This window comes from Vombatus ursinus, unplaced genomic scaffold (genome assembly GCF_900497805.2).
Source record: "Vombatus ursinus unplaced genomic scaffold, bare-nosed wombat genome assembly UNPS02010284.1, whole genome shotgun sequence".
Classification (NCBI taxonomy): domain Eukaryota; kingdom Metazoa; phylum Chordata; class Mammalia; order Diprotodontia; family Vombatidae; genus Vombatus; species Vombatus ursinus.
Genome location: NW_020950062.1, coordinates 13,410,475 through 13,437,612, shown reverse-complemented (window position 1 = coordinate 13,437,612; position 27,138 = coordinate 13,410,475). Strand labels below are relative to the sequence as shown.

The following is a 27,138-nucleotide window of genomic DNA, read 5'->3' as shown; positions in this document are numbered from 1 at the left end:
TGAAGAGTCAGACATGACTGAAAAACAACAACGTGCTATCTGTCTGGTTAGTAAAAAGTAATACACTTATGAGGACTTATTCTCCATAGTTTCTGAAGTAAGTGCCTTGAATATGGGAAAGCTTTTCTAGGGTTCTATATATAGGAGAAAGAGTGCCCCAGGTGTTACATTATTGTCATCATTATTGTTTCAGATTCGCTCTTTATCTTACAAGTTCTGATGATAAATCCAGTGATAATAAGGAGTACAGAGGAAGGCAATATAGAAAAATAACTAGATAAGATGTCATATACTAAAACAAAATTTTGATACCACCCCCACATGAAATGAGTTATTCTTACAGCTTGTTTTCCCTCAAATACAAAAAATATAGGAGAAAAGGTACCGGGATTTATAAAGTAAAAAGATGATACCTCTATTACAGTCACTGATATAGTTCTCAGAATAAACATGTCCACCTGAATAGGCACATATGAAAATGAGATCAAAATCTCCCTAAGGGGAGGAGGGAGACAGTTAAGTTGTTTTGATAGTTTCAATTCAGTGTACATAAATGCAACACCAAATCACTAGCTAATTGTTGAATTTCCACTCTGATCTGCTCCACTACACTATTTCTCCTCACCCCCATGAAGCTGCTGAGAATGAGAAATGTCTTTTCCAGGACTGGAATTGTGCCCTCCAAGAACTCCATGAGGTTGTACAGGACCTGAGAGTAGTACTGAAGGACATGAGCAGGACCTTGGATTGTAAACACGTAGCATACTGCATGCTGCATGGAGCAACTCTGCATTTTCAGAACAGTGACTTTAAATTCACAATTTTAATGTGGCATTACCTTCACTCTTCACATTTAATTATGGCACACAGCAGAAGCAAACATCCTCTAAGATGTCAAGATATGATGCCATTTCTATGACCTCACATTTTGAGTTGTTCATAATTGTGCCAAAAGGATTTCTCTGGGATTGAACATTTTTCATGCTTGGTCCTTAGCTTCAGGATAACTTACATAAGACCACTTTGGTGGGTTTTTAAGGTAGAAGAATATAAAGGAGCATATCTTCCTCCCATTCTGGGTAAAACCACTTCAAATTTTTGGCGAGCTTATATAATTCAAAAAATGAGCTGATGCCAGTAATTTCATTCCTGTCAGGGTTGTGCTACTTACTGAATAAGTTCTGAAATTCTTGAATTAAGAACTGTAGTTTTGATTTGTAGCATGGAATGTCATATTGTCTTGTTTTCCTTGAGACTTCCAAAGTTCAACTGAACTGAATGTAAATACTATAGTTATCTATTTATAGAATAAATTTAAAGGTATAGTCAACAAGTCACTAGTGTCCAATATTAGTTGAGTCTTATTACTTGACTAAAACATGCTGGAATGGTCTCCCACCAGCTACTGATTTTTGTATAATAAATTAGGCAATATGGCATAGGAGATAGAAGGCTAGTCTCAGAGCTAAGAAAATTTGGCTTCATTTTCTACTACCTCTGACATATACAGTCTATGTGAACCTCATCAAGACAATCAAAACTTTTAGTGTTGTAGGCAACTCCAACATTATAATCGTCAGAGAAGGTGACAACCTACATTGACAGAGTGGTTTTCTTCTCCCAGGAGTTCCCTATACCAATGAAGTCATAGGTCTAGTCTCTATGTCTACTTTTTATAGCCATTACTGATTATTCTAGCAAAAATAAGTAAACTGAAAAATTCATTTGTGTTGCATAGCCAACTTTGCAATAGTGGTAATTTTAGAAAACTTTTCAGTGACTTAAAACATTTTGGTGGATTTCTGTTGGTTTTACCCATATTTCTTCTTTGAAATATACATTATATATATATATATATGCATATATATATATATTTAGTTTTGAAATTCTTTCTAGTAATAGTGACAGGATATGTAAGTATGGGGTATACAACAAGTTAAATACAGAAGAAAAAAACCATACACAACAGAATATTGTTAAACAGATTCATGAACAACAGAAATATCAAACCAGGTCTTAGATTTATGATAAGAAAGTAGATTTTAAAGACTTTCCCTCTACTAGGTTTTGACAATAATTTACCAACAAGCTATCGATACCAGATGAGAAAGTGAATTCCAAACTGCTGGATGCTATTGGATAGACTTTAGATAGGCTCCAAATAAAACTCAAGAGCTGATACATATTAAAAAGATGATATAGAGGCAGCTAGGTGGTGCAGTGGATAGAACACTGGCCCTGGCGTCAGGAGGACCTGAGTTCAAATCTGGCCTCAGACCAAATACTTGACACTTACTAGCTGTGTGACCCTGGGCAAATCACTTAATCCCAATTGCCTTAAAAAAAAGATAATATAAATAATAAAATCACAAAACTTCTGAATTAGATGACCTCAGAAGCTATCTAGTACAACATATAGCAGAAAAAATGCCCCACTATGATCATAAAAGTACAGCTTGAAAGGACCTCCGAAGCAATCTACTCTAACCCTGTTTTTTCATACATGAGGAAGTCAATCCCTTAAAAGCTTAAGTGTCTTGCTCAAGGTGGTACAGGTAGTGTCAAAAGTGGGATTAAAACTCAAGTCCTCTGACTCAGAAGGCAGTACTCTTTCCATGATGTCATGCTACTAACTAGAACATACCTGACAAGCAGATCTAAAACTTCTATTTAAGACTTCTATTAAGTGAGATCCATTTTCCCCCTCAGGCAATTCATTCTAGTTTAGATAACCCTAATTGTTAGGAAGTTTTTGGTTGTTTAATTTTTGTCAGACATCAAATTTAACTTTAACTCTGCAACTTTCACCCACTGCTTCTTATTCTGCCCAGGGGCCAAGAAAAAAAGTCTAATCCTTCTTCCACATGACAACCCTTAAAATATTTAAAGATAGCTGTCATGGTGGAGGAAGCACAGGAGGAGGGGCAGTGGAGGAGACCCTCTATGTATAAGAAAGCTGAGGCTCATGTCGCAGAATTAATAATCTTTAAAAAAAAAAGAAAGAAGAAAAGAAAAAGTGTCATGGAATAGATGTAACCAGCACACTTATAAAGTCAATAAGGGCAATTATATCTGTGCCTAAACATACCAAATATTTTTACCACATTAAAAAAAATACTAAAATGGATATTACTACTTCATACAGTATTAAAACTGTAAGTGATTAAAAAGCTTTATTCCATTGAAAGTTCCATGTCATGGCGGAGATAAGCACTGATCAGCCCATAGAGAAAGGAAGTCTCCGTGGGACCAGCAGGCTTCTGAATGTGAGCCATATTCCACAGGTATTTATAGAATAAAGGAAGTGTATAGTCATGCTGAAATCAGAAACAGCTACTGGACTGGAAGGAGGAGGGTGTTTGTTGTGTTCTTAGTAATAGAAGAAAAAAAAACAAACTTCCTAGTCTGCTCCTCTGTCATTGCCCTCAAGGTCTGAAACAAGGCTGGCCCTGCTTTTTGGCTGGCCTTCCAGAAGAACTAGAGTAGAGGAGAACAAAAATATCCATGTAAGGGGTGGATATGAATGTCCATTTCTTCTAAAATAGTTACTAGCTTCAAGATAGGCAAAATATAGGAGCCCCCATTCTCTACTATCTTACAACCATGTTTTATCCCATTATCTCTTCTCTAGTCTAAACTATAGTGATGGTTCATCTTGTCACTCTCAATTCAAGGAAAAAAGATTATGATTTTAGAAAAGTGAGAGACTCTGCTTCTGAGGAAAAGAAGCAGTTTAGATAAACATATCTCCTATGAATAGGACAATCATGAACAATTTGTAACAATAACAAAAAAAAAGTATTCGGAACATTTTTGAGGAGGTTATTCTGTTTTAAAAAAAAAATATTTCTTCAAGGGGAAGAATGAATAATTCCAAATATAATCTCAGGCCACCATGCAGATTGAGTATAATATGACAATGACAAAGTCAGAAGGGAAGAATAAAATACTTATCTTCCTGCTTTCTCGCAAGAATAGTTAATGGAGACCTTGATTTTGTTCTAATACAATATAATTCCTGCTCTCTGGACATCATCTATGTTCTGGGATTATTATCTATATTTTAGCTAGTTGCTTATGCACTGTTAGTACTAGGGCCATATTCTTCTACCAAAAGACCAACTCCATGATTGGTTCTCAACCCTTCAATGACCTGTAGCTAACTATAGCTATCAATGACCTTGATGTTTGCCACTTAAGATATCATCTGGGAGCTATCCACATTTTAAAATCACAGATATAATTGCCCTTATTGCCTTTATAAGTGTGCTGGTTACATCTATTCCATGAAACTTTTTCTTTTCTTTCTTTTTTTTTTAAAGATTATTCTTATCATATAAAGGAGAAAATACTGGCTTTGTTGTTAGAATACCTAGGTTTGAATTTAAACTATGCTCTTTATTAATTCTGCAACATGAGCCTCAGCTTTCTTATACATAGAGGAAGTATTTGTACTCCAATATCATTTAAAAAAATTGTATTACAGAGTTATCTCCCTATAGTTGATACTGAGATTTAGGCTTGCAGGATAGTGCAAGAAGTTCCTGAAACTCTTATTCATAGGCTCAAAGGATTTAGAGATAAAAGGGAGCTGAGAGACCATCTAGTACAAATACTTCCTCTATGTATAAGAAAGCTGAGGCTCATGTCGCAGAATTAATAATCTTTAAAAAAAAAAGAAAGAAGAAAAGAAAAAGTGTCATGGAATAGATGTAACCAGCACACTTATAAAGACAATAAGGGCAATTATATCTGTGCCTAAACATACCAAATATTTTTACCACATTAAAAAAAATACTAAAATGGATATTACTATACTTAAATCAAATAAACCCACACCAAATTCTAAAATCAGAGGTTCCCAAACATATTTGGCTTACTGCCTCCTTTTCCAAAATAATTACTTAGTGCCCCCTGAAAATTTATTTTCTTTAATCCTTCAATGTTTTTTTTTTAATTTGCATCATTTCAAAAAATATAACATATATATTTTTAAAATTATGCATCTTAAATGAAACAATTTATTGTAAATTTGTGAGTTTTTCCTGCATTGAAATTTTGATGATGCAAAATTGCATCATGTAACCACATAGCATCGTACCGTAAATAAATTACATGCATATATTCGTGCTGATGCACGCTAGATTTCCCAATAATGCACAATATTCTCACATGCCAACACTTGCTCATTAAGACCTGTCAGTGGACTTGACTACTGATGGGTTATAACTTGCATTTTGTGTGTTTATTTGGAAAATACTGTAACCATTACTGCTTTAACTCTGTTACATAACAGACGAAATGTACAAAAGACTTTTCAAAATTTTCTTATCTTCTCTTCTTTACTTATGATTCCACTGCCTCCTTATATTTTATTCAATGCACCCTAATTGCACCCAAGGCTACTCCCAACCCCCAGATCATACCAGCAACCCCAGAAGGTGGTATTGCCCACTTAGGGAACCTCTGTTTAAATGCCTTTAAAATTTCTTTACTGCAAGTGCTATATTTTTCTTTGGTATTATTTCAATCTTGGTGTAAAATCATATGCCTTCTACCAGTTTTAGATGCAAATCACATTTCTTAATTTTTTGTTAAAAATTTGGGCCTTTTATTCAGGTAGAAACTTTGGACCTTTAAAAATATTACACATTTTTCCCAAAAGCAATACAGCCCAAACTTTTCCCTTTGTTCAGTTCTGGGATAAATTCATTTATCCATATCATCTGTCTAAGATCCATGTAGTGATGGAGGCAATGTGGTCAACAGAACATATATTGATTTTGGAATCAGAGGAACTGGGGTCAAAGGCTGACTTTGACACTTACTACCTGTTTGTTCTTGGATAATCATAAACTTTCTGGCTTTGGTTTCTTCCATAAAAAGAGGTCATATTCAAGGACCTCTTAAATTTCTTAGAATTCCTATCATCATTATCATCAAAATACCCTTTTTACATATGGCCTTGACTAGCATGGGGTCAGTAACCATCAATTAGTTGAACATTCTAAAGAATGATAATATCTAAATTGACTTCTTATATAATTTCTTGTAATAGAAAAATTACTCAAAACAACACAACACAAACAAAAAACAACACAAAACAACACAACACCCAGAGTTAAAATCTCTGGGTGTTGTGTATTAATGTTGTGACATTAATACAATTGTTACAGTAAGTTGCAATAAATACATGTCTCTTAGAGGGGGAAAATTTGAGAAATGGTTAGAATTTCTACCATTTTTGCCCACCTAAAATCCACTAAGATTTCCAGTTATTCAAATACTATTTTGATCTCTGAAACATCACAAGTGGCCTATAACTTACATGAAGAATAAACCATTTCAGTATTAATAAGGCTGAATTGAAATTATCATGCCTTCCCATTATACTTACCCATTACTATAATAACACTGCTGAGAACTACTTTTATTATTTATGTGTGATATTATCATAATATTAATAAGCTTTCAAGTATTTATACCAGGGGCAGCAAGGAGTAGAAGTGGTACTTATGTATGAGATCTGCTGTCTTGGTTTTTTGTATTTTTGCAGAAAATGGTTAGTTGACTGATCAACAGAAACAGAGAATTTTTTTTTTCATTTTACCTTTCTCCAACTTTCCCCTCATGTCTCTATCTTCCCATTACTTTTTTTTTTCTTTTAATATGACTGAGAATCTTAAAACATGCGTGGTGTCATAGACTAGAACAGGAGTGGGGCATCTTGGCCTCGAAGCCACAGGTGGCCTTCTAGATCCTTGGGTATAGCCTTTTGACTGAGTCCAAGTTTTACAGAACATATCCTTTTATTAAGGGAATTTGTTGTGTAAAGTTTGGATGCAGTCAAACAGCCACACTTGAGGCCCTTGAGGGCCACATGTGGCCTCGAGGCCACAGGTTCCTCACCCCTGAACTAGAAAATATGCTACCTAACAAAGTTCTTCTGAATAAAAACTCTGTGAAATCACTTGCTGTTATCATAAATATAAGAAAGCAGTGCTTAAGATATGGAAGGGTCACTGGCCAAGTCTACTCTTCCATTTAGTAGAGAATCATCTTATAAGTATATATGAGAGGAAGCAGAAAAATGGTAATGAGTTTTCAGTATGAGCAACTCTAAAATAGTTTTTTTAAGGGGGGAAAATCCAATCATTTACAACCCAGAAAAGCAATCTGTGAGTATTTATAGATTATTCTCCAAAAACAATAACCCCACTGTGGTTAGAGTCAAAAATATAGGCCACCTTTATGAAGATCTTAGTTATCTCATCTGGAGAAAAGGGGAAACTGGATCTGATGACTAAGGTCCATTTCAGCACTAATTCATCCATGACAATAAGTTACAGAGTGGTAGACTTAAGTTAAAAAATGTAAAGAAGTATCTTAACTACTTATATGCAAAAGTGGTAATAGTTGCCTCATATCTGTCTCCTCTAGAGAATGGTTGGCGAAACTATAACTGGTCCAGCTATTTTGGAAAGCAATATGAAACTATAGCATGGAAGTTGCCAATCTGTGCATACCCTACCCAGCTAAACCACTCTTAAGCCTATATTGCTAAGAAATCAAAGAAAGAGGAAAAGGAATGGTATGGGTAAAAGTATTTACAGAAGCTCTTATTATGGGGACCCAAAATTTGAAACTAATTTCTACTATTGAAGAAAGACTAAACCAATTGTAGTAGACAGATGGAGTGGATTATTATTGTGAAATGGACAGTTTCAGAGGAAATTGGGAGACTTTTATGAACTGATGTAGAGCAAAGTAAGGAGTAGGAGAATAATTTATATAATGATAACATTATAGAAAAAAATCAACTTTGGAAGATTTTAGAACTCTGATCAACACCAAAATCTATAAGTGTAAAAAGAATGAAATTGAAATGTGCCTCTAACTCCCTAGCAGAAAGGTGAGGAACTTAAAATGCAGAAATACATGTCTTTTTGAACTTGCCTAATGTAAGAATTTGTGTTACTGGACCATGAAATGATGCATTGTGTTCTTTGGGATGTGTTTGAAATTGCTTAAAGTAGGGTAAATAGGAGCAATAGATTAATTAAAAATAATTATTAATAGAGAAACACACACAAAAAAAGTCCTCTTCTCTCTATTCACATAGCTATCAGTTGAGTTCAGACCCTTATCACCTTTTTCTTTTTTGTCTTTTTTTTTTTTTTTGACTAGGCAATGGAGTTAAGTGACTTGCCCATGGTCACACAGCTAGTGAATATTATGTGTCTGAGGTTGGATTTGAACTCACATCCTCCTGAATCCAGGATGGGTATTCTATCTACTGTGCCACCTAGCTGCCCCCCTTATCACCTTTTTCATAGATTAGTGCAGCAGTCTCCTAGTTATTCTATTAGTCTCAAGTATCTCCACTCTCTGATCCATGATCAGTACAGTTGTAAAATGGTATTCCTAAAGCAAAAATCTGATATTTGGCCATATTACTTTCCTACTTAAGAAGCTAAAGTGGTTCCTATTGGTGCTAGCATGGATAGAAACTCCTTTGTTAGACATTTAAACTCCTTCATAATGTATCTTCAACCTAAGTTTCTAGCCTTATTACATATTATTCCCTTTTATGCAGTATATGTTCCAACCAAACTGGCTACCTGATCATTCTGATACAGGGTAAGTTAGAAACTCTACTCACACAGCTGGAAGGATGACCTAACATTGGATCATGATAGTTGCTATTATTCTTTTTGGACTGTGTTGGAAAGCCCCAGGACTGGCTCATGTAACTTTTTAGAATTTATAACTTTATATGAGCTTTCTTATGGAGAAAAAAAGAAAGTCACTAAAATAAATGTAAAATAATATCCGCAAATATTATCATGTTTCAGGATAATCAAAGACACTGGAAACTTACACTTGCAGTACTGTTCTAGGATCTCCAACTTCCCCTCCATCACCAATCGTCAATGTGTCATAGCCAATCTCTAGATCAAATTCTTCAAAATTTATCTGAATAACCTAGGGATCAAAAATAAACAAAAGCCTCAATTACAAATGTATTCTATCACACAAAAGAATTACAATTGATGACACCTTAGCATCAGAACAATTTATTTTATATGATATAATGGATGTATGCATACATATATTCAAAGAAATGCACATATGCATACACAATTCTTCCCATAAACTGTAATGTGAAAATCATATCATTAATGATATATGTCATACATTTTGTGACAAATATGATCTAATGTTAAACAAAACTTTAATGAAGAGTCAGAACAAAGAGAAAATGAGATGAATGCCATTAATGGTTTACATATCAACTGAAATGGTTCCTAAGTTAATAAAATATTCTTTTCAACCATTATATAAAAAGACAAATGGATGTATATTTTAGAAATATCATTAGAGAATAAGTGGAAAGAGACCTTTTACAAATCTATTTATTTTGTTAACTGTATATATTTGATGCTAACATAAAAAACTGAGCACTTAACACAGCACTCTACATGAAGTGCTCAGTAAATGTTTATTGATGCTGACCAACTGACTCACTGATTGCTATGTGACAACAAACACATATTTTTACTGAGTTTTTCCACGGAGTTCTTAAATCAATAGATTGTTTGAACTCCATTTTAACATAGACTTTATGTACAGAAAGAAAACTTATTAAAACTGGACTTCTTAAAAAAAGCCAATTAATTAAACATAAAATATTACTTTCCTTTGTTCATGTAAGTAAATTATAACATGAGATAGTATAGAATTTCATTACTGTAGTACTTCTTTCACATAGATCTACACCACAGATTCCTGAAACAAATATGACACTGGTGACAAAGCACTGCTTGTTCTTTTTGAGGCTGTACTCTGGACTTTCTCTATCATTACCCAGAATTCTCTACGTCCTGAAAGCTCTCAACATCCCTTTAATTAATTCATTGGAAGTATCTCCTGCCCCTAGGAGCTCTGCCTCTGATTGTATGTCTCCTCCAGAAATCTCTATTTAAGGAGGGCACCCAGGCCAGAGCCATGTCTCATTCATCTGCAGGTGACATTCCAGAAAATTTTTACCATATCCCTTTCCTTTTCAGCTTCGTTTTATATGTTGTGTTTGACCAATTGAATGTTAGTCCCTAGAGGGCAGGGATGGCTTTGTTTCTATTTGTATTTGCATTCTAAGTGCTAAATACAGTATCTGGCACATGATAAATGTTTAATAAATCCTTTCTAACTTACTGACTTGATTATGTGAATAATCATTTTTAGTTGAACCAGTCAGACAGTGTCTTAGATAGAACTTTAATTGGTAGCAGAAAGTGTTAGGTTCTGTCAGTTGCATGGATTATCATAAACATTGTTCTGAATGCTATGTCTCTCAATTCAGTCTATGATTGCATTGGGTTTCTCGGCAGCCGTGTTGCACTGTTGACTTATGTTAAGCTTGTTGTCCATTAAAAATCCCAGATTTTTCATAAGCATTGTTGCCTTGCCACACCTTTCACAGCTTGTACTTGTGCAGTTGATTTTTAGAGATGATTGAACTTTGCATTTATATCCATTAAAAGATTGTGAATGGTCAATTTGGTCTAAATTTATTCCAAATCAATAATGTATAAGTATTTATTAAACATCTACTACATGTCCTTAGAACTGTGTCCAGACCACAAGAGTTGTATAAGTTAATTTTACTGTTAAGGAACATACAATCTAATAGGAGAAATAGAGCCCATTTTTTTTACATGTTTATATGCAAAAAGCATGTCATTCAATAGCAATTATATGGAAGAAACTCTGAATAAAGTAGGAATTCATAAAAGCAGAAAAATAAGGACTAGTTCATTTGAGAGAAGCTTTATGAAGGGCTTGGAAGCTGAATCTTAAACCAGACTTCAAAGTATAGTTTGGGTATTTACAAATAGAGTAGGAAGATATTCTTGGCAATGAGATTAATAATTGTGAAGGAATAGAGGTAGGAATAAATATATCGATTGTATGAAATAAGTGGGAACAACTTGACCATGAACCAGGGATCATGCTGAGGAATAATGGAAACATGGACAGCTAAGATAGAATCAAATCATGGAAGATCTTAAAAGACACTGGAATTTAGACTAAAATAGAAAGAATCATAGAGCCACGGGAATTTTCTGTATCATTTTGCTTTAAAAGGAAGTGAAAGAGAAAATGACATTTAACAAAGACACTATGGTAGTGGTATCCTGGGTAGATTGCATGGGGAAAATACTACACTCATAGAAAGTCAAGGTGAAAGCTTATAATTATCTAGTTTTTTTTTTAAAATTACAGTAGCCTAGACTGAATTTTTTTATTGTTGTTATTGTTTTTTTTTTTTAATGGTGACAACTATGTAAGGAGAGGGGACGAAACAGTTTATCATTCATATGGTCTGCAGATGGTGGTGACTAGAGTAAAAAATATGAAGGTATAACTGGATTAAAGTATGAAATGTAGACATGAATTCTGAAGGGACTAACAATGATGTACATGCATAAGGAAGAAAAAAATGAATATAGTGCTAAAATAATTTAGGAAGAGGAAAAAGGTAAATGTGTATAGACCAAACCAAAATGAAGATGTGAGAGAAAAAGGATTTAAAATATGTGTTAGTACAGAATAAGATCAATCCCACACATGTGGACTGGAGAAGCATCTAAAAGTTGTATTTCTTTATGATTTCAATGAATGAACATTGAAAATTTGTTCCCTTTATATTGCAAGGCATCAATAGATGGAGGCAAGCAAGGATGAGTAAGACAATAAGTGGCTTGAACATTCTTTATTGAATAAGGAATATTATTTAAAAAATGATTCATAAAAAAATGTTTCATGAATATCTTTTGAAGGAAGAGATAATTACTAAATGTCAATACGGCTTTATCAAGAATAAATCATGCCCAGGTAAAAACATTTCCTTTATATTCTCCCAAAAGATTTACTAAACTGTTAAGTCAGGCAAACATAGTAAACATGTGTGTAGATTCATCTCATCAAAGTATTTGTCAAAACTCAGTCTTTAAGGACAACATGAAGAGAATGTCAGCTAAATGATAGTACACTTGGATTGATTCTTAACTAATTGATTGTATCCAATAGAAGTCAGTAAATTTAAGCCAAGTTAGAGGAAAGTCTTCAAAGGAGTGCCCTGACCATGTGTCTGTGACCTTATATCATTTAACATTTTAAACAATGACTTGAACAAAGGAAGGATCCTTATGACAGTAATTAAGAGAGTAAGTAATACAGATATGTATCCTTGGGAGAAGACTGAGGGATGATGGAGCACAGTCATGAAAACCATCTTTTATATCTGAAGGGATTCATGTGGAGGGGCATGGTTAGACAGAAGTCTGTTTGAAAAATATCAGTCAGTCTTAGAGGACTACAAGTGCCATGTGAGTTAGTATGATATGAGTGACCTAAATAAATAACTAAATGAATGAATGAATAAACAAATATACTGCATAAGTTAATGTGATCTTGAACTGCTTAAGAGAGGAATTGTTGTCGTTCAGTCATTCAGTCATATCTGACTCTGTGATGGTGTGGACCAAAGCACACTTGGCAAAGATACTGGAATGGTTTTCCATTTTCTTCTTTAGTGTATTAAGGCAAACAGAAGTTAACTGATTTGCCCAGGGTCATGCAGCTAGTAAGTATCTGAAGTTGGATTTTAACTCAAGTCTTCCTGAGTCCAGGTCCAGCACTGTATCCATTGAGTCATTCAGCTGTCTCCTCAGAGAGGAACAGCTTCCAGAAATAAAGGAGTGACAGTTTATTTGTCCTCTGCCTTGGTCAGACCACTTGTGGTACATTATGTGCAGTTCTTGGCAACAATCAATCAATCAGCACTTATTAAGTACTTCCTAAGTACCTGTCACCTGCTAAACACTGCACATCTATTCTAAGGGGGAAGACAAAAGCAAACAACCATGTGAACAAATACATAGTTTAAATTAAAGGTAGTCTCAGAGGGAAGGAGTGGTACTGGTGGTGTCTGAATTTAGAATGAATAACAGCAAGAAGGCCAGTATAACTGGATCATAAGCATAAAGACAGAAGGAAAGTGTAAGAAAATTGGACATTGAAAAGCTACAGAGTCTTTTTTCTTCTTTGCTTTTTGGTGAGGCAATCAAGGTTAAGTGACTTGCCCAGGGTCACACAGCTAGTGTCTAAGGCCAGATTCAAACTCAGGTCCTCCTGACTCTCAGGCTGGAGCTCTATCCACTGTGCCACCTAGCTACCCCTGAAAAGCTAGAAAGTCTGTAGAATGATGCAGCCAAGATTAGATAGTGAAAAGCCTTGAGAACACAAGGAATGGACTGGAGAAGAATAGACAATATAGCTATATATTTAAAGGACTGTCATGTGGAAGAAAGATTATACTTATGCTATCATAGATCACAGGTTTGTAGCTAGAAAACATCATAGTAGCCAAGTAGTCCAAAACCCTTATTTCACAGATGAAAAAAACCAAAACTCAAAGAGGTTGAATGACTTGTCCGTGGTTCCATCCCTAATATGTGTCAAAAAGAAGATTTATACTATCTTCCAAGTTTAGCACTCTATCTACTACCCAATACTGACTTATCCTTTTTGTTTCAAGAGGGCAGAACCAAGAGGAATGGGTGGATAGTATAAAGGGCCAAATGTAAGCTTGATGTGAGGAAAAACTTCTTAACAATTAGAGATGTCTAATAGCAGACACTAAGTGGCACAGTGGATAGAGCACCAGATCAAGAGTCAGTTTCCTCACATGTAACATGAGCTGGGCCCAGATTCTTAATATCTGGCCAATGCTCAGATTCTTAAAATCTAGCCAATAGTGCAGACTCACTAGGAATCTTGCTCACTCCAATCAGTATTCTAATAAACCTTGGTTTTGGCTGAAAAAAAATGAGTTAGAAAAGGAAATGCAAACCACTGTAATATTTTTGCCAAGAAAACCCCAAATGGGGTTATGAAGAGTCAGCAAGACTGAAACAATTGAACAACAACAAAAAAGTGGAACAGGATGGTTCAGGTAGTAGTGGGTTACCACGTATTTGGAGGTTTTCCAAGCAAATATTGGAGGTTGTTGTTGTTGTTAAGTCGTGTCTGACTTTTCATGACCCAATTTGGGGTCTTCTTGGCAAAGATACTGCAGTGGTTTGCCATTTCTTTCTCCAGATCATTTTATAGAGGCAAAGTGTGAAGTGACTTGCCAGGGTTCACAGAGCTAGTAAGTATCTGAAGCCAGATCTGAACTCAGGAAGATGAGTCTTTCCTGACTCAAGGCTCAGCATTCTATCCACTGTACTGACTAGTTGCCCCTAAAGACTAGCTATCATTTTCAAATACGGTAAGACAGAAGCTCCCTGAGAGCAGTGACTTTTTATCTTTGTATTTTCAGTGTATAGCACAATGCCTTGAAAATAGGAAGCAATAAAGTTTGTTAAACAAATGAATTGTTCAAAAATATTGTAAAGGGAATCCTTGCCCCCTTTTGAAACTCCCACAACTGACATATATTAAGCAATATCTACTTTGTAACTTAAAGGCAGAGGCAGTCACGGAGTATAATTGCTAGTGCTAGGCTTGGAGTCAGGAAGGCTAGAGTTCAATTCTAATCTCAGATATTTACTAGCTGTGTGACCTCAGGCAAGTCATTTCACCTCTCTATGATCCAATTTCCTCAAATGTAAAATGGGTATAATAGTATCTCCCTCAAACAATTGTGAGGATCAAATGAAATAATACTTCTAAAACATTTAACACAGTGCCTGACACATAATAGGCACTATAAGTGTTTATTCTCGTCCCTCTTTTCTCCTCATAGCCTTAGAGAGTTTCCTTGAGTCCTAGGAAGTTATTACTTGTCCATGGTCACTAATTAGTTTGCATTAAAGAAAGGACTTGAATCCAAACATTTATAACTCTAAGGCTAGCCCTTTAACCACTAAACTATGTTTTCAAAGGATGGAGAATGGAAGGAGGGAAGGTAGGAATGGAGAAGACAGAGGAAGAATAGGAAAGGAGGAAGAGGGATATAAGAGGGAAGAAGGATAGAAAGAAGAAAGGGGAGAGAAAGGAAAGAAAAGAGGAGAGGAGAAAAAGGACAGGATGGAAGCAAAGGAGGGAGGGGAGAGAGAAAAGGAAAATGGAAAGAAGGAAAGATTTCACTCATAAAGTATTTCTGAAACAATAAAAAAGAATACACACACATTCACACACACACACACACACACACACACACACACACACACACACCACGAATTATGTTCCCTGACATTACTTCTTTCCTGACAAAAAGGTCAGAAAATATTTGGCAAGTTATTAAGCATACACAACAAGGTACTTGATTTCAAGAAGTTTATTGTAATTATTATCTAGCTCCTACTTGGTTTCACTAAAGGAAACAAATGGATGGCGGGCGGGACTGTTCAGGCTCTAATAACAAAGAAAACACTCATAACAATACCAATGATAACATTAAAAAATTAATACCTAACATTCGTCCATTGTTTGTCTCATCAATAATTTTGTTTTTCTTTGTAACCACAGAATGTGGTCCTAGTGCTTTTTCAATGTTTTGTGAATAAATGGATCAACCTCAGAATTTAGTTTAAAGGCAAAATAAAGAACATTCAGATCAGATGAAAGAAACTATACACCACAAATACACTAATATAACAAGTACTGTTCTGAGCACTATGGAAGATAGCAAGATAAATGAGCCACACTCCCTGCCCTCATCTACTATATTATCTGATTTTCATGAATTTGTGATAAGAGATCAATTTAGCCTGATTGGAATTTCAAGATTTTGAATACAAAGTTTTCAGACGGATTTGAGCAGCACATGGGGGCATGCATGTTAAATAGAGTCAAAAAGGCCTTTGCCTTTCCCTGTTCTCAGAAGGTAGATAATATTCACTAAAAAATAGTGGGAGAGGTGATGGAGGAACTAAAAAGAGGACTTTTTCCACTTTGTATTAAAGCTTTAGTAAAGGAACTTATAATATTCATCATAAATGTTCAGAGTCTTGGACACTTTTTGGATACATTGTGAAACAAACAGCAGTATTCATGATAAAATTTGGACGCTGGAAGCATTTGATAAATCTTACTTTAGTGGATAAACTAACCTGACTCAGAAACTGATGATGCTATTTTCTTTTTCACAGTTTGCAGCAAAATATTTTTCTTCTGTTTTAAAGTATATCAAAAAAGCCATTGGAACACCATGATATTTTAAGGCTTGTGAGCATGAGTGTATATTTTATTATGCATAAAATATGGTAAAATCATTGGAAGCATTATAACAGTAAACAAATTCCCTTCAAGGATATTAGCAATATAGTAGTTCTAGTTTGGGTGGGTGTGGGATTTCTTTTTTGCTGAATGGAAGGATGTATGGGTACCTAGGGCCTTCCATTGTGGTTGATAGTTTTCTCCATGGAACTATTTCTCAATGTTGAAGGAACAATTCATTCAACAACCATGTTATGTTCTTATTGTTATTACTCTACATCAGTATCTTAAACCAGCTATCTGGGATTCTGATAGAAATTTACACTCACCATCACCAGAGGACAGAAAGAAGAGAATGAAACAATCCTTTTTCTAGAATTGTCTAGGGAAAGTAACCTCATCAATTCACTAGGTGCTCTGAGCTTATTTTGACTCTAACACAATATAGGCTATTTTAAGCCCTACCTCATTACAGCATCCCCTTAGAAATGTGTTCCTATATGATCTGCTCTGGGTTGTGGTATTGAGAACATTTGCCAAGAGTTGTTAGATCTGCTGATTATGTTCTTCAGATACTATTTTCCTTTAGTGTTCTACTCCTTTGTCTATGTCCTTTACCCACATGGAATAGCTTCTCTCCTCTCCTTCACTTAACCAAACTCTTCCTTTTAAGGTCTATTTTAAGGACTAGCTACTCCTTAAAGTCACATTTGATAACTTTCTCTTGAGGACTACCTCGTTTTTCTCAACTTCTATTTGGCAGTACTTATTTAATTTCTGGTTAACAGGTATTTACTAATCATCCACTGTTTACTAGAGAAGAGGAAGCCTCTAGAAAAGGGGTGAATAGAGAGTTTGAAAGATTTGGGTTCTTCAAATACATGAAGGCTGTTTGACTCCAAGCAAGTTACTTAAGCTCTTGGTGCCCCAGACAACTCTAATTCTGCAATTTGCAGAGTAAGCCTCATATGCACTGAATAAGGCAGCAAGATGACCTAGTGTGTCTTGGACCCGGAATTAGGAAGACCTGAGTTCAAATTCTGCTTCACTTACTTAGTTATGTGACTCTGGACATGTCATTTACATTCTCATTTTCCTCATCTGTAAAATAGAAATAATAATAGCCTCATGGGGTGTAGAATTTTGAAAATGTTAAAGCTACATAAATGATAACTACTAGAGGGAGTTGCCTCACTGGGAATTTCCTATCAATTAAATCATATATCCAGTCTAAAGAAGAAAAAAAGATTCAGGACACTGCCCTGAGTTCTTCAGAGAAAACAAAGATAAAGAAAATAGGGCCTATTCCCATATGGATCTTGAAGTCTAGCAGGAGTAAAACAGGTATGCAAATATCTGTAATATGAATTAGCATCTAGAATATTTGCATAAGAGGGGAATAAAATGTAAAAAAGAGTTATAAAGATGTAACTATTATGTCTAAGTGTTAGAGTGAGGGAAAGCTTCATAGAACCTGGGCTAGGAATTACAGTATGTAAAATATTTCAGTAGGCAAGAATGTATTTACAGAGAGGCTGGGGCATATTGGGAAGAGGTTCAAGGAAAAGGGTTGAGACTGCAATCTGGACTTAAGGGGGAAGAGTGAATACAGAGATAAGAAAGATCAGGATGTTTTCCAGAAATGAGTTCCAGTTTGGCTAGAGAATAATGTGTGTCAATCAACTGCTTTGTGACCCACAACCAATAGCATGCGGACCAGGTGTGTGGAAAGGAAGAAGGCTGATGATTGTAGTTATCCTGGTTTGGCAGCAAGTCAAGCAGACTTCAGAGAGGGAAACTATGAAACAGGGGAGGAGATGAGAGAAGTGAGAATGGTCTATAATACATATTGTGACAAGAATGAGGACAGTGTGACAAAATAATAAAATCAGTCTCTGCATTGGAAGGGTAAGCATATTAGGTAAGCCTAGAAAAGTAGGTTGAACTCTCATCAGTCTTTTGCACAATAATTCTAGAAACATTGGGAATGTTTCTCATATAAAATGTTACTCATAAACCTTCTCAGGGCTAAGTATTCTTGGTTAATTCAAATGATACTCATAATTAAGTGTTCTGAGTTCCTTCACAATGCTAGGCAACTTTTTCTGTCTTGTCAATGTCCTTTCTAAAAGGTGCTATACAGAAGGAGATAAAACATTTCCGATTCTTTCTATTCTCATCTATGTTTGATGGCTTCCTTCATGTTCCAGCTAAAAGTTCACCTGCTACAAGAAGCCTTTCCAGACCCCCTTAGTGCTAGTGCCTCCAACTCTGTTGATTATACAATTTATCCTGTGTTTATCTTGTTTCTACATAGTCATTTGCATGTTGTGTTCCCCATTAGATTGTGAGCTCCCTGAAAGAAGGAACTCCTTTACTTCTTTGTTTATTTATCATTTAACACAGTGACCAGCAAATAGTAGGTGCTTTATAAATGATTGTTTTACTTAAAATGCCATATCTTATGATCAGAATACAGTAGAACTATTTCCCTAGTAGAATATATGAATTATATCATATTTTTCACACTGATAAAGCTTATCAAGTCCCAATATGCTATGTAATTTTCTATAAAAACTTGGTACAAAATTCAACTAGGCTAGAAGATATAGTAAAAAACATTTTAGATTAAATTGGAAAGAAAATAATAAGCACAAAATGGAATAGATTAACCAGAATTTTTATAATTATCTTTTACTAGGATTAAAAGATTAATTTCTGAGTTCTGGATCATGAAGACAGAATTATGGGTAATGATCAGATCAAGCTATTACTATTTCTATGTGAGGCCAAAGTATAAGGAAAGTGGAGGTCATTGGAGTCTAGATGGTTGATGAAGCCAGAGTGTCCCATACAGAATATAATGACTTGGGTGTTGAATAGATAACTAAGACAAAGAATTAGATTGCATAGACGAAGTGAATCTCAAAGGAAGAAAAGCCGAGTAATTTTGGCAAAGGCATAATCTGGTAGAATAAGAAAGGAATGTACTGTTGTTTGTTAGTGTATGTGTATGTGTATAATATTGGAAAGTTATGGCATAGAAAATTAACTTGTCTGAGGACTAAGAAGAGAAGAAGCAGAGGAAAGTAGATAGATTTTAGGAAATTGTCTAACACTTTCACTTATGCTGCTCCCTGATGCAAACATTCATCTTTTAAACATCATTATTGTCTCAGTGATGCTTAATAGAACACCTCAATCTCTAAAGAAAATGTTAGCTAGGATAAATGACAGTAGAGATATCATGTAGGCTACAATGATGATATGACCATGAAAGGGCATAATAGGTATCACGTAGTAAATGTATGATGATTATAAAAGCAGGTAGGAGTGTAGTCACATAGTAAAAATTAGCAATAACAGCAGGCAATATGGCAGGCTGCACTTGCACATGTAAAAAGTTCAAGATGTGGAGGAAAGTCTCTATCTAGCATGCCAGGTAGGGGAATGTTCTTGTTATTTTTTTTATCATGTACCCCTTTGACAGTCTGGGAGCCTCTCTCCCCTCTGCAATTACATACTCCCCCCTCCCAACACACACACACACATTGTGTTAGCTCACTTTTACATGTTATCTTCTTTTATTAGAACCCTTAAGAGCAGGGACTATATTTTTGCTTGTATTTGTAGGAAGCTAAATGATGCAGTAGATAGAGCACTGGATCTGGAATCATAGAGCCCAACTAGCTGTGTGACCCTGTTCACATCACTACTTTGAGTAATCCCAATGAGTATCCCACTGATGGGGTATTCAAATTAATAATATCAAAGAATTATTGAATTTTTATCATATTATAGTCTTGATACATTCAAAATATATTTAGTGATAGAGACTAGGCCAACTTGTGGTTTCATTGATATAGGGAACTCCCAGATGAGGAAATTCCCTATAACAATGGTTGGCACCTGCTCTCCAACTTACAGTTTTAGAGAGTCACTTTGAACACTGAGAGGTTGGATAACTTGACATTGCATCCTTAAGATCCACTAGATCCCTGAATTTAGAGTTGAAATGAATTTAAGAGATCATGTTACTCTTCTTTCTTTTCTCATAATTGAAATAATTTAAAAATCAAAATAAAAAAGGTAAGAGTAATGTTGCTCAGTGGACTTGAAAACGTTTGTCAGAATTCTCTAATAAGACACAATTGGGCTCTTCAAGGTAAAAATGAATATGTCAATGACTGTTTTTATGGCTTCCCAATAAAGTGTGAAAATCTGTAATAGTATATGAGCAAAGGTTCAAGTATTGTGAAAGATACTTTAAAAGCTATTTGTATCCTAAATGCATTGGGAGTGGGGAAAATCATCTCTCACTCATCAACTTGATGTAGATGACAAAATACACAAATAGTTGATATTATATGTGAAAATCCAATAAGTTGTCCATAATCTCTCATTTAATGAGCCCACTACTGGGCATTTAGCTCAAAAAAGTCAAAGACAGAAGAGTGGCATGAATACCCAAATACTCATAGCAGTATTTTCTATGGTAGCAAAGCAACTGGAAACAAACTAGATGCCCTTTACTTGGAAAAGTCAAGACAATTTTGGTTTATTGAGTATAATGAAATATTAGTGTGATAAATATGAGTAATTCAGAGAAACATGGAAAAATTCATATGAATCAATAAAGTACAACTGATAATATTTTACACAATGTTGTCTTGTAAGTGATGATCTAATTCTTTCTCTTGGCTGTATTACAAATCACTTTCATTGGTTGCAGATTGGGCCTCAAGAGGACAACTACTACCCCAGGTTTTATTTACACTGTGGGTCCATAATAGGAAAACTCTAGCTTATGAGCCCCCACCAGTATTTTAGCCCTGTAAGATAAATTTAAATTTATCTTTAAATTTCAGGCAATAGATAAATATTTTTCATATCAAAGCCATTTACTTACATGGCCTAGTAAAAACAATAGCTACAAAATATTTCTCTCTAATTATATACATATGTGGGTTTACTCTCCCATATGAACACAATGTTAATGGGAGAGTAACATGCAGATTTTTCTGATTGTTGTTATCATTGTTCAGTTATTCAGTTGTATCTCAATTTTCTTGACCCTGTGGACCATTCTGTCCATGAGGTTTTCTTGGCAAAGATAATGGAGTGGTTTGCCATTTTCTTCTTCAGTGGATTAAGGAAAACAGAGGTTAAGTGACTTGATCAGGGACACACAGCTACTAAGTGTCTGAAACTGGAATTGAACTCAGATCTTCCAGACTCCAGGCCCAAAGTTCTATCAACTGAGCCACCTAGCTGCCTCTTAGATTTTATTGGTAGTGATATATAAATGTAAGTAACACTTGTGGCTAACACAACTCATATTTCTGGCACTGTCGGGCTTGACATAATTCTTCTTTTGTAATATTTTCGTACTATTCTCCCTGACAAATCATTTGTTCTGGTCATTTTGCTTAATGGGTTTCCCTGAGACTGTTTCTCATTATAGCATGGCTCCTAACTGTTAGAGCTGGCTCTCTTATCATAAGCTTAGATCTCTTATTGTGCCAGGGATCACATTTCTTAGAGTTATTTTAACTGAATATCTGTTTCCTGATGGCTGTGGTGTCTCTTACTCAGAATATAGGCTCATTATGGATAGAAATTATATCATCCTTTGTACCTATATGCCCATTGCCTAGCCCAGGGACATTGTATATAGTAGATGCTTAATAAATACATGTGGATTATTCAGGTGAGTAGTTCACTGTAAGATATCATGGAATGGAAAAGGGTAGAGATGGGGGAGAAATCCACTTCCCCTCAGCTGGCCTTCCCTCAAAGAAGAAAGCAAAGAAATATGGGAAGGTAATGGGGATGAACGAATGAAGTGAGTTTTTTGAGGAGAGGAGAGAGATTTGCTTGAATGTATTCAGTAGGGTAATAGCTTGTAGACAGGCAGAGCTTAAAGATAAGTGAGAACAAGGGTGGTAGAGGAAGCTGTCTCTTGGAGAAGACAACATGGAATGAGAGTATTGTGCATACAGGAGGGTTAGCCTTGGTAAGGAGAAGGACTACTTCTTCATGAAACAGGTAAAGAAGGGAATAGTGGCAGAGATATCTAGGTGATATCAGACAAGGAGGAATGAGAGAAGAGGGAGATCTCAGTAAATGCAATCTGTTTTAAGTAAAATATGAGGCAAAGTTTTCAGCTGAGAAGGAATGGAGACAGGCAGTCATTGGAGATTTTAGGAGAAATGAAAAAAGGTTTTGAAGAGCCAGTGTAATGAGTGGGAGAGTCAGTTAATTAGAGGTATAAAAAAGATTGCCTAACAGCAGTAAAGGTCTCATTGAGGTTATATACCATAAATTTGTAGCACAGACAGTCAATATGGTGATTTTCTCAATTTTGTTCAGTAGCACATACATAGGAACAAAGGCAATGGATGATGGGAATAATCTAAGACCAAGGCTTGGTAGGGCAAGACTGGGGATCTGATCTTGAGGCAAAGGACTCAATAGGGCAGTTTAGAGTAGAACTTATTCGCAAAAGTGTGAAACTGGGGGAAAAAGGGAAGTATAGCAAATACAGAGGTGATGCATGAGAGAGAACTGAGGGGTTGAGGCATTAGTGGTCACAGTCCTGATGAAGAACAGGGTTTGGTTTTGGGATGCAGAGGGAAAGATTGTGATTAGATAAAGAACTTCAAAGTTCTTGAAAACAGAAGTGCTATATTCCCAGGTGATTGCAAGATCAGGGGTGTGAACATCTTTGTGTGTGGCTGAAACAGGGTAGAGGAGTGGGTCACTGGAAACAGGTAAGTGAAGGAACTGGAAAGTTAGAGTGTTAGGGGGAATGTTAGCTAAAATCTCACCTTCTGTAGGAAGCTATTCCCAATGCCTCTCTTACTCTAATGTCTTCTCTCTCGATTATGTCTTTTATGCTCTCTTCCATGATTTGTCAGACATACACTTTGATTAAAAAAACAGGACTCATTACATTTGTACTCTCCACAAACATTAACCATATAACAGGTGCTTAATAAAGATCCATGGAAGGACTGATCCATGCCTGAGCTTTGCTATCTGTAATTGTGAATGAAAAAATAAACTGGATGATCTGGGTTGTTGTTTATTGGCATATTTTATTTTGCCTAACTGGTGACTAAGATTCATATAGCTATAATTTCAAAATGGACAAGACTCTCCATTTCAAATTAAGTAATGAACTAAATACTAACTAATCCATAGACTTTCAGATAAGCTTGCAACTACTGAACTGGCACAGAAATTTGGGAAATTCATAATACTTGAGCAGTTTCAATGACACATGGTTGCCTTACAGTGGGGAATGCTTGATTGAATGTGTAACTCAGCTCAGTCTCACAGCCAGTTTACTTTTACTCACATAATTCTAGGAGCTACATTATTTCTGGGGGTAAAAATCTCACATTAAAAAAAAAAACAACACTGCAAACTTTATTTGAAGTTAGAATAGTTAATACAAGTAGAGTCCTATAGTCATGTCAAGAAAATATCCAATTATAGCAAATAGGAAGGGGAGGGGAGGAAGTTCAATGTAAACTGAATTGAATTTGGAGAAATTAAGTCAATGGCTAACATGCCATACTTGAAGTCCGGAATCCTCAGCACAAATTCTTCATTCATCAATGTCTCTCTAATTAATTATATCAGATACCATTACATAGCACTTTGAGGTTTTCAAATAGTTTTACAAACATGATCTCATTTGATCCTAATAACAAAACTGTCATGTGTACTATCATCCTCATTTTATAGAGAGGAAACTAAAGTTGAGAGAGTTTGTGATTTCCACAGATTCACACAGTTTGTAAGTATTTGGGGGCAGAATTCAAACCCAGGTCTTCCTGACAGCAAGTTCAGTGCTCTATTCCTGATGGTGACTCACTAACTAGGTGGCTCACTAACTCTAATGAGATGATCATTTTTGCTCTTCCCCCTCTATTCATCAAAAAAGAGGAAATTGAAAAAGGTACCTAATGTCAAATAAGTTGTCACTGAAAAATAATGATGTTTTTGCCTTAACTTAGAGAATATGACATGCAATAAAAATGTGCCAGGAGAAAAAGGGGTCAGACGTATCAGTATTCAGGATCAGAAAGTCAACAAGAATTTATTAAGTATCTGCTATGTTCCAGGCACTATGCTAAGCTCTGTGGACACAAAAAAAAGTCACAAAAACATCCCTGCTCTCAAGTAGTTTACAGACAAATGGGGGAAACAGTATGCAAACCGCTATGTACAAACAAGACATATACACGACAAAATGTGGATAGTCTCAGAGGGAAAACACTATGATTAAAGAGACTTGGGAAAGACTTCCTGCAGGAGTTGGGACATTAGCTGTTCTGAATCAGCTAGAGAAATCAGGATGCAAAGATGAAGAAGGCGAGAGACAGGCATGGGGAATAGCAGTGAAAATTCTGTGTGAAAGGAGATGAAATGTATGTGAGGAACAGCAAAGGGACCATGGTCACTGAAGGGCAGAGTATGTAAAGAGAAGTAAGGAGTAAGATGACTAAAAAGATAGGAAGAAGTTAGGTCATAAAGGGCTTTAAGAGGCGGGAACATGTTTTTTATTTGCTCCAAGTGGTAATAGTAGGGAATCACTACTGTTTATTGAAAAGACGGGGCAGGATATAAGGGGTCATTCTTGTCCTGCTAACATGGAAGATTATTTTGACAGCTAGTGATAGAATGGACTAGTGAGAGATTTGAGGCAAGGGAGAATAACTATCATGCTATTGTAATAGTATTAAAGAAAAACCATTTTCATATTTTACCTGAATCAATTTTGAAGCCATACTCATTTATTTCCTGTGATCCATGAATGTATAACTAGAATTAAGAAATTACCATCTGAACTGTAAGCACCTGGAAAGTGATTAAATAATTGATAGTTCTGATAATCTTTTATAACCTGTGATAGTAGTACCCTCTTGATCTCTGAAAGGCAGTGATTGGGCCTGATTCCACAAAGTGATAATTGATAAGACAATTAACTTCTGGGAATAAATTATCATTTTTAATGACTGTACTGTCCACTTGGGAAATAATTATTTTTTTAAATTATTAACATCTTCTTTAGAAGCACAGTTATCTGGAGAAGATTCCACTAATGACTGCATATACATGTCTGTTGAGGGGAATTTATTCTGAACTTAATGCTAAATAAAATAAGGATTTACACAAGCAAAACAAAATAAGAGGACAGGACAACACAAGCCAAAGATCTCTGTTACAGATAGTTTATGTCTCTCTTTACGCTTATGTTACAGAGAATAGGCCATTAACAAAACACAAGAGTCCCAAAGAATCCTGCTTATGGGAGAGCCTTGGCACCATATAACAGAAGTATCTTGGAGAGATTCTAGAACACGTATAGACATTCTGTAACTGCGTCCAGTAGCTAACTATAGGATGAATAGCAGCATTTTTGATTGAATGATGCTGCACAGCTGTAACTGGTAAGTATTCAAAAGACACTAGCTGAGAAGAGCTTTGACCTCTCTCTCTTGGTTTGACCTCTTTTCTTCATGTGGCTTTTTTCCTGACTGATGGTGTCTGGTGAGAGACAATGCTGTAAAGACAGAGGACTTTTTCTGAGGTTGACATGTGGCCCTGTAAATATGGACCTCAGTTCTTTGCCTCAGCATTTGTTCTTTTGTTTTAGATGAAAGAGAATGGAGGCTAGAGACTTGTGAGTTTTGAAAGACTGGGAGAGTGTGCCCATGGAGACTGAGGCCATTCTCCCAAGCACCGAATTGATATAGTCTACAATGTACCTGCAAGGCAGTGGGGGGAAATGTTTATATCTCTCTACTTTCTAAATCTTTGAAGTTATTCTAAAAGTTAATTGATATTAATTGGTTAAATAGAACTGGAAGACTGATTATTAGCAGCTAACAGTGAGGGAGAACACACTTGGAATGGGGACTTCTCTCAATAATAGTAAAGAAGAGACATCTCCACCCCTCAGAGTTACCCATAGATCTCTGAGGTGACAATGTAGCTTACCTTGCTCTGATTGTGTGAGGCTAGGATTCTTACTGCACATGGAGATTTATCTGGAAAAAATACTGTGCTTTTTTCATTTCCAAGACCCCTGGAAAGATTTCCCAGCCAGGACTTAAGTTTTTGGATACCCTAATTTAGGAGGCCCTAGAAAAACTGGAAAATTTCTCTTTCTGAATGCCAGAGTTTCAGAGAGAAAAGAGGAAAACCAAGAGCAGTCACACCCAGAGTGGGAAGGACTAGGCTAGGTGATGTCCTTTTGGATACACTCCCATTTCTGGTTCTGCATCCAGTGACCAAAGAGGCTCCTCCTTTCCACATGTTTGGCAGAGCAAAACCAGTTACAGAATGTCTACATGTGCTCCATGATATCTCCAAGGTACTTTGATTACATAGTACCAAGAGTCTCCCAAAGCAAGTTCTTTTATCTCTTCCATGTGGGGAATTGCATGACTAGCATTCTATGCATGCTCATAATAACTAGTTTCAATGGTTAATCCATTGATACAAATATAATAAATTCAACATATCATCTTGAAAGTTGTACTCTCCTTCCTACTTAGATCTTCATTTGCCTCCCTTCCACTCATTTTTAAATGCTTAAATGACCATCTTATTTTTTTTGTTTTCATAATGCCATCATTACTTCCCTCCTAATCTCCAATTTTGAAATGAAAACAAAACTCCTGTATTAGAGTTGCATGATCGAACAAAACACATCTCTATTTTGCCTGTGTCCAAAATTAGATATGCATTTCTCAAATGGCATGTTTTCCACATCCTCCACCATTGGCTAGATATGCCCCATCCTATCATGGCCTATTCAAAAGGCCTAAAACTAAACAAAATACTCCAGATGGGGGGTGACCTGTGCAAAAGTCTTTTATCTTCTCATTT

The 27,138-nt window shown here is 35.7% G+C and overlaps 1 protein-coding gene across 3 annotated transcripts in view; it reads right to left on the bottom strand.

The window, feature by feature from the left end:
* The window catches only part of CSMD3 (CUB and Sushi multiple domains 3), a 1,542,511-nt gene that overhangs the window by 695,693 nt on the left and 819,680 nt on the right, over positions 1-27,138 (bottom strand). For all 3 annotated transcript variants that reach the window (XM_027854053.1, XM_027854054.1, XM_027854055.1), the window contains one exon: positions 8,882-8,985. In XM_027854053.1, coding sequence (XP_027709854.1) covers positions 8,882-8,985 — 104 coding nt within the window. The remainder of the gene's footprint in view (positions 1-8,881; positions 8,986-27,138) is intronic.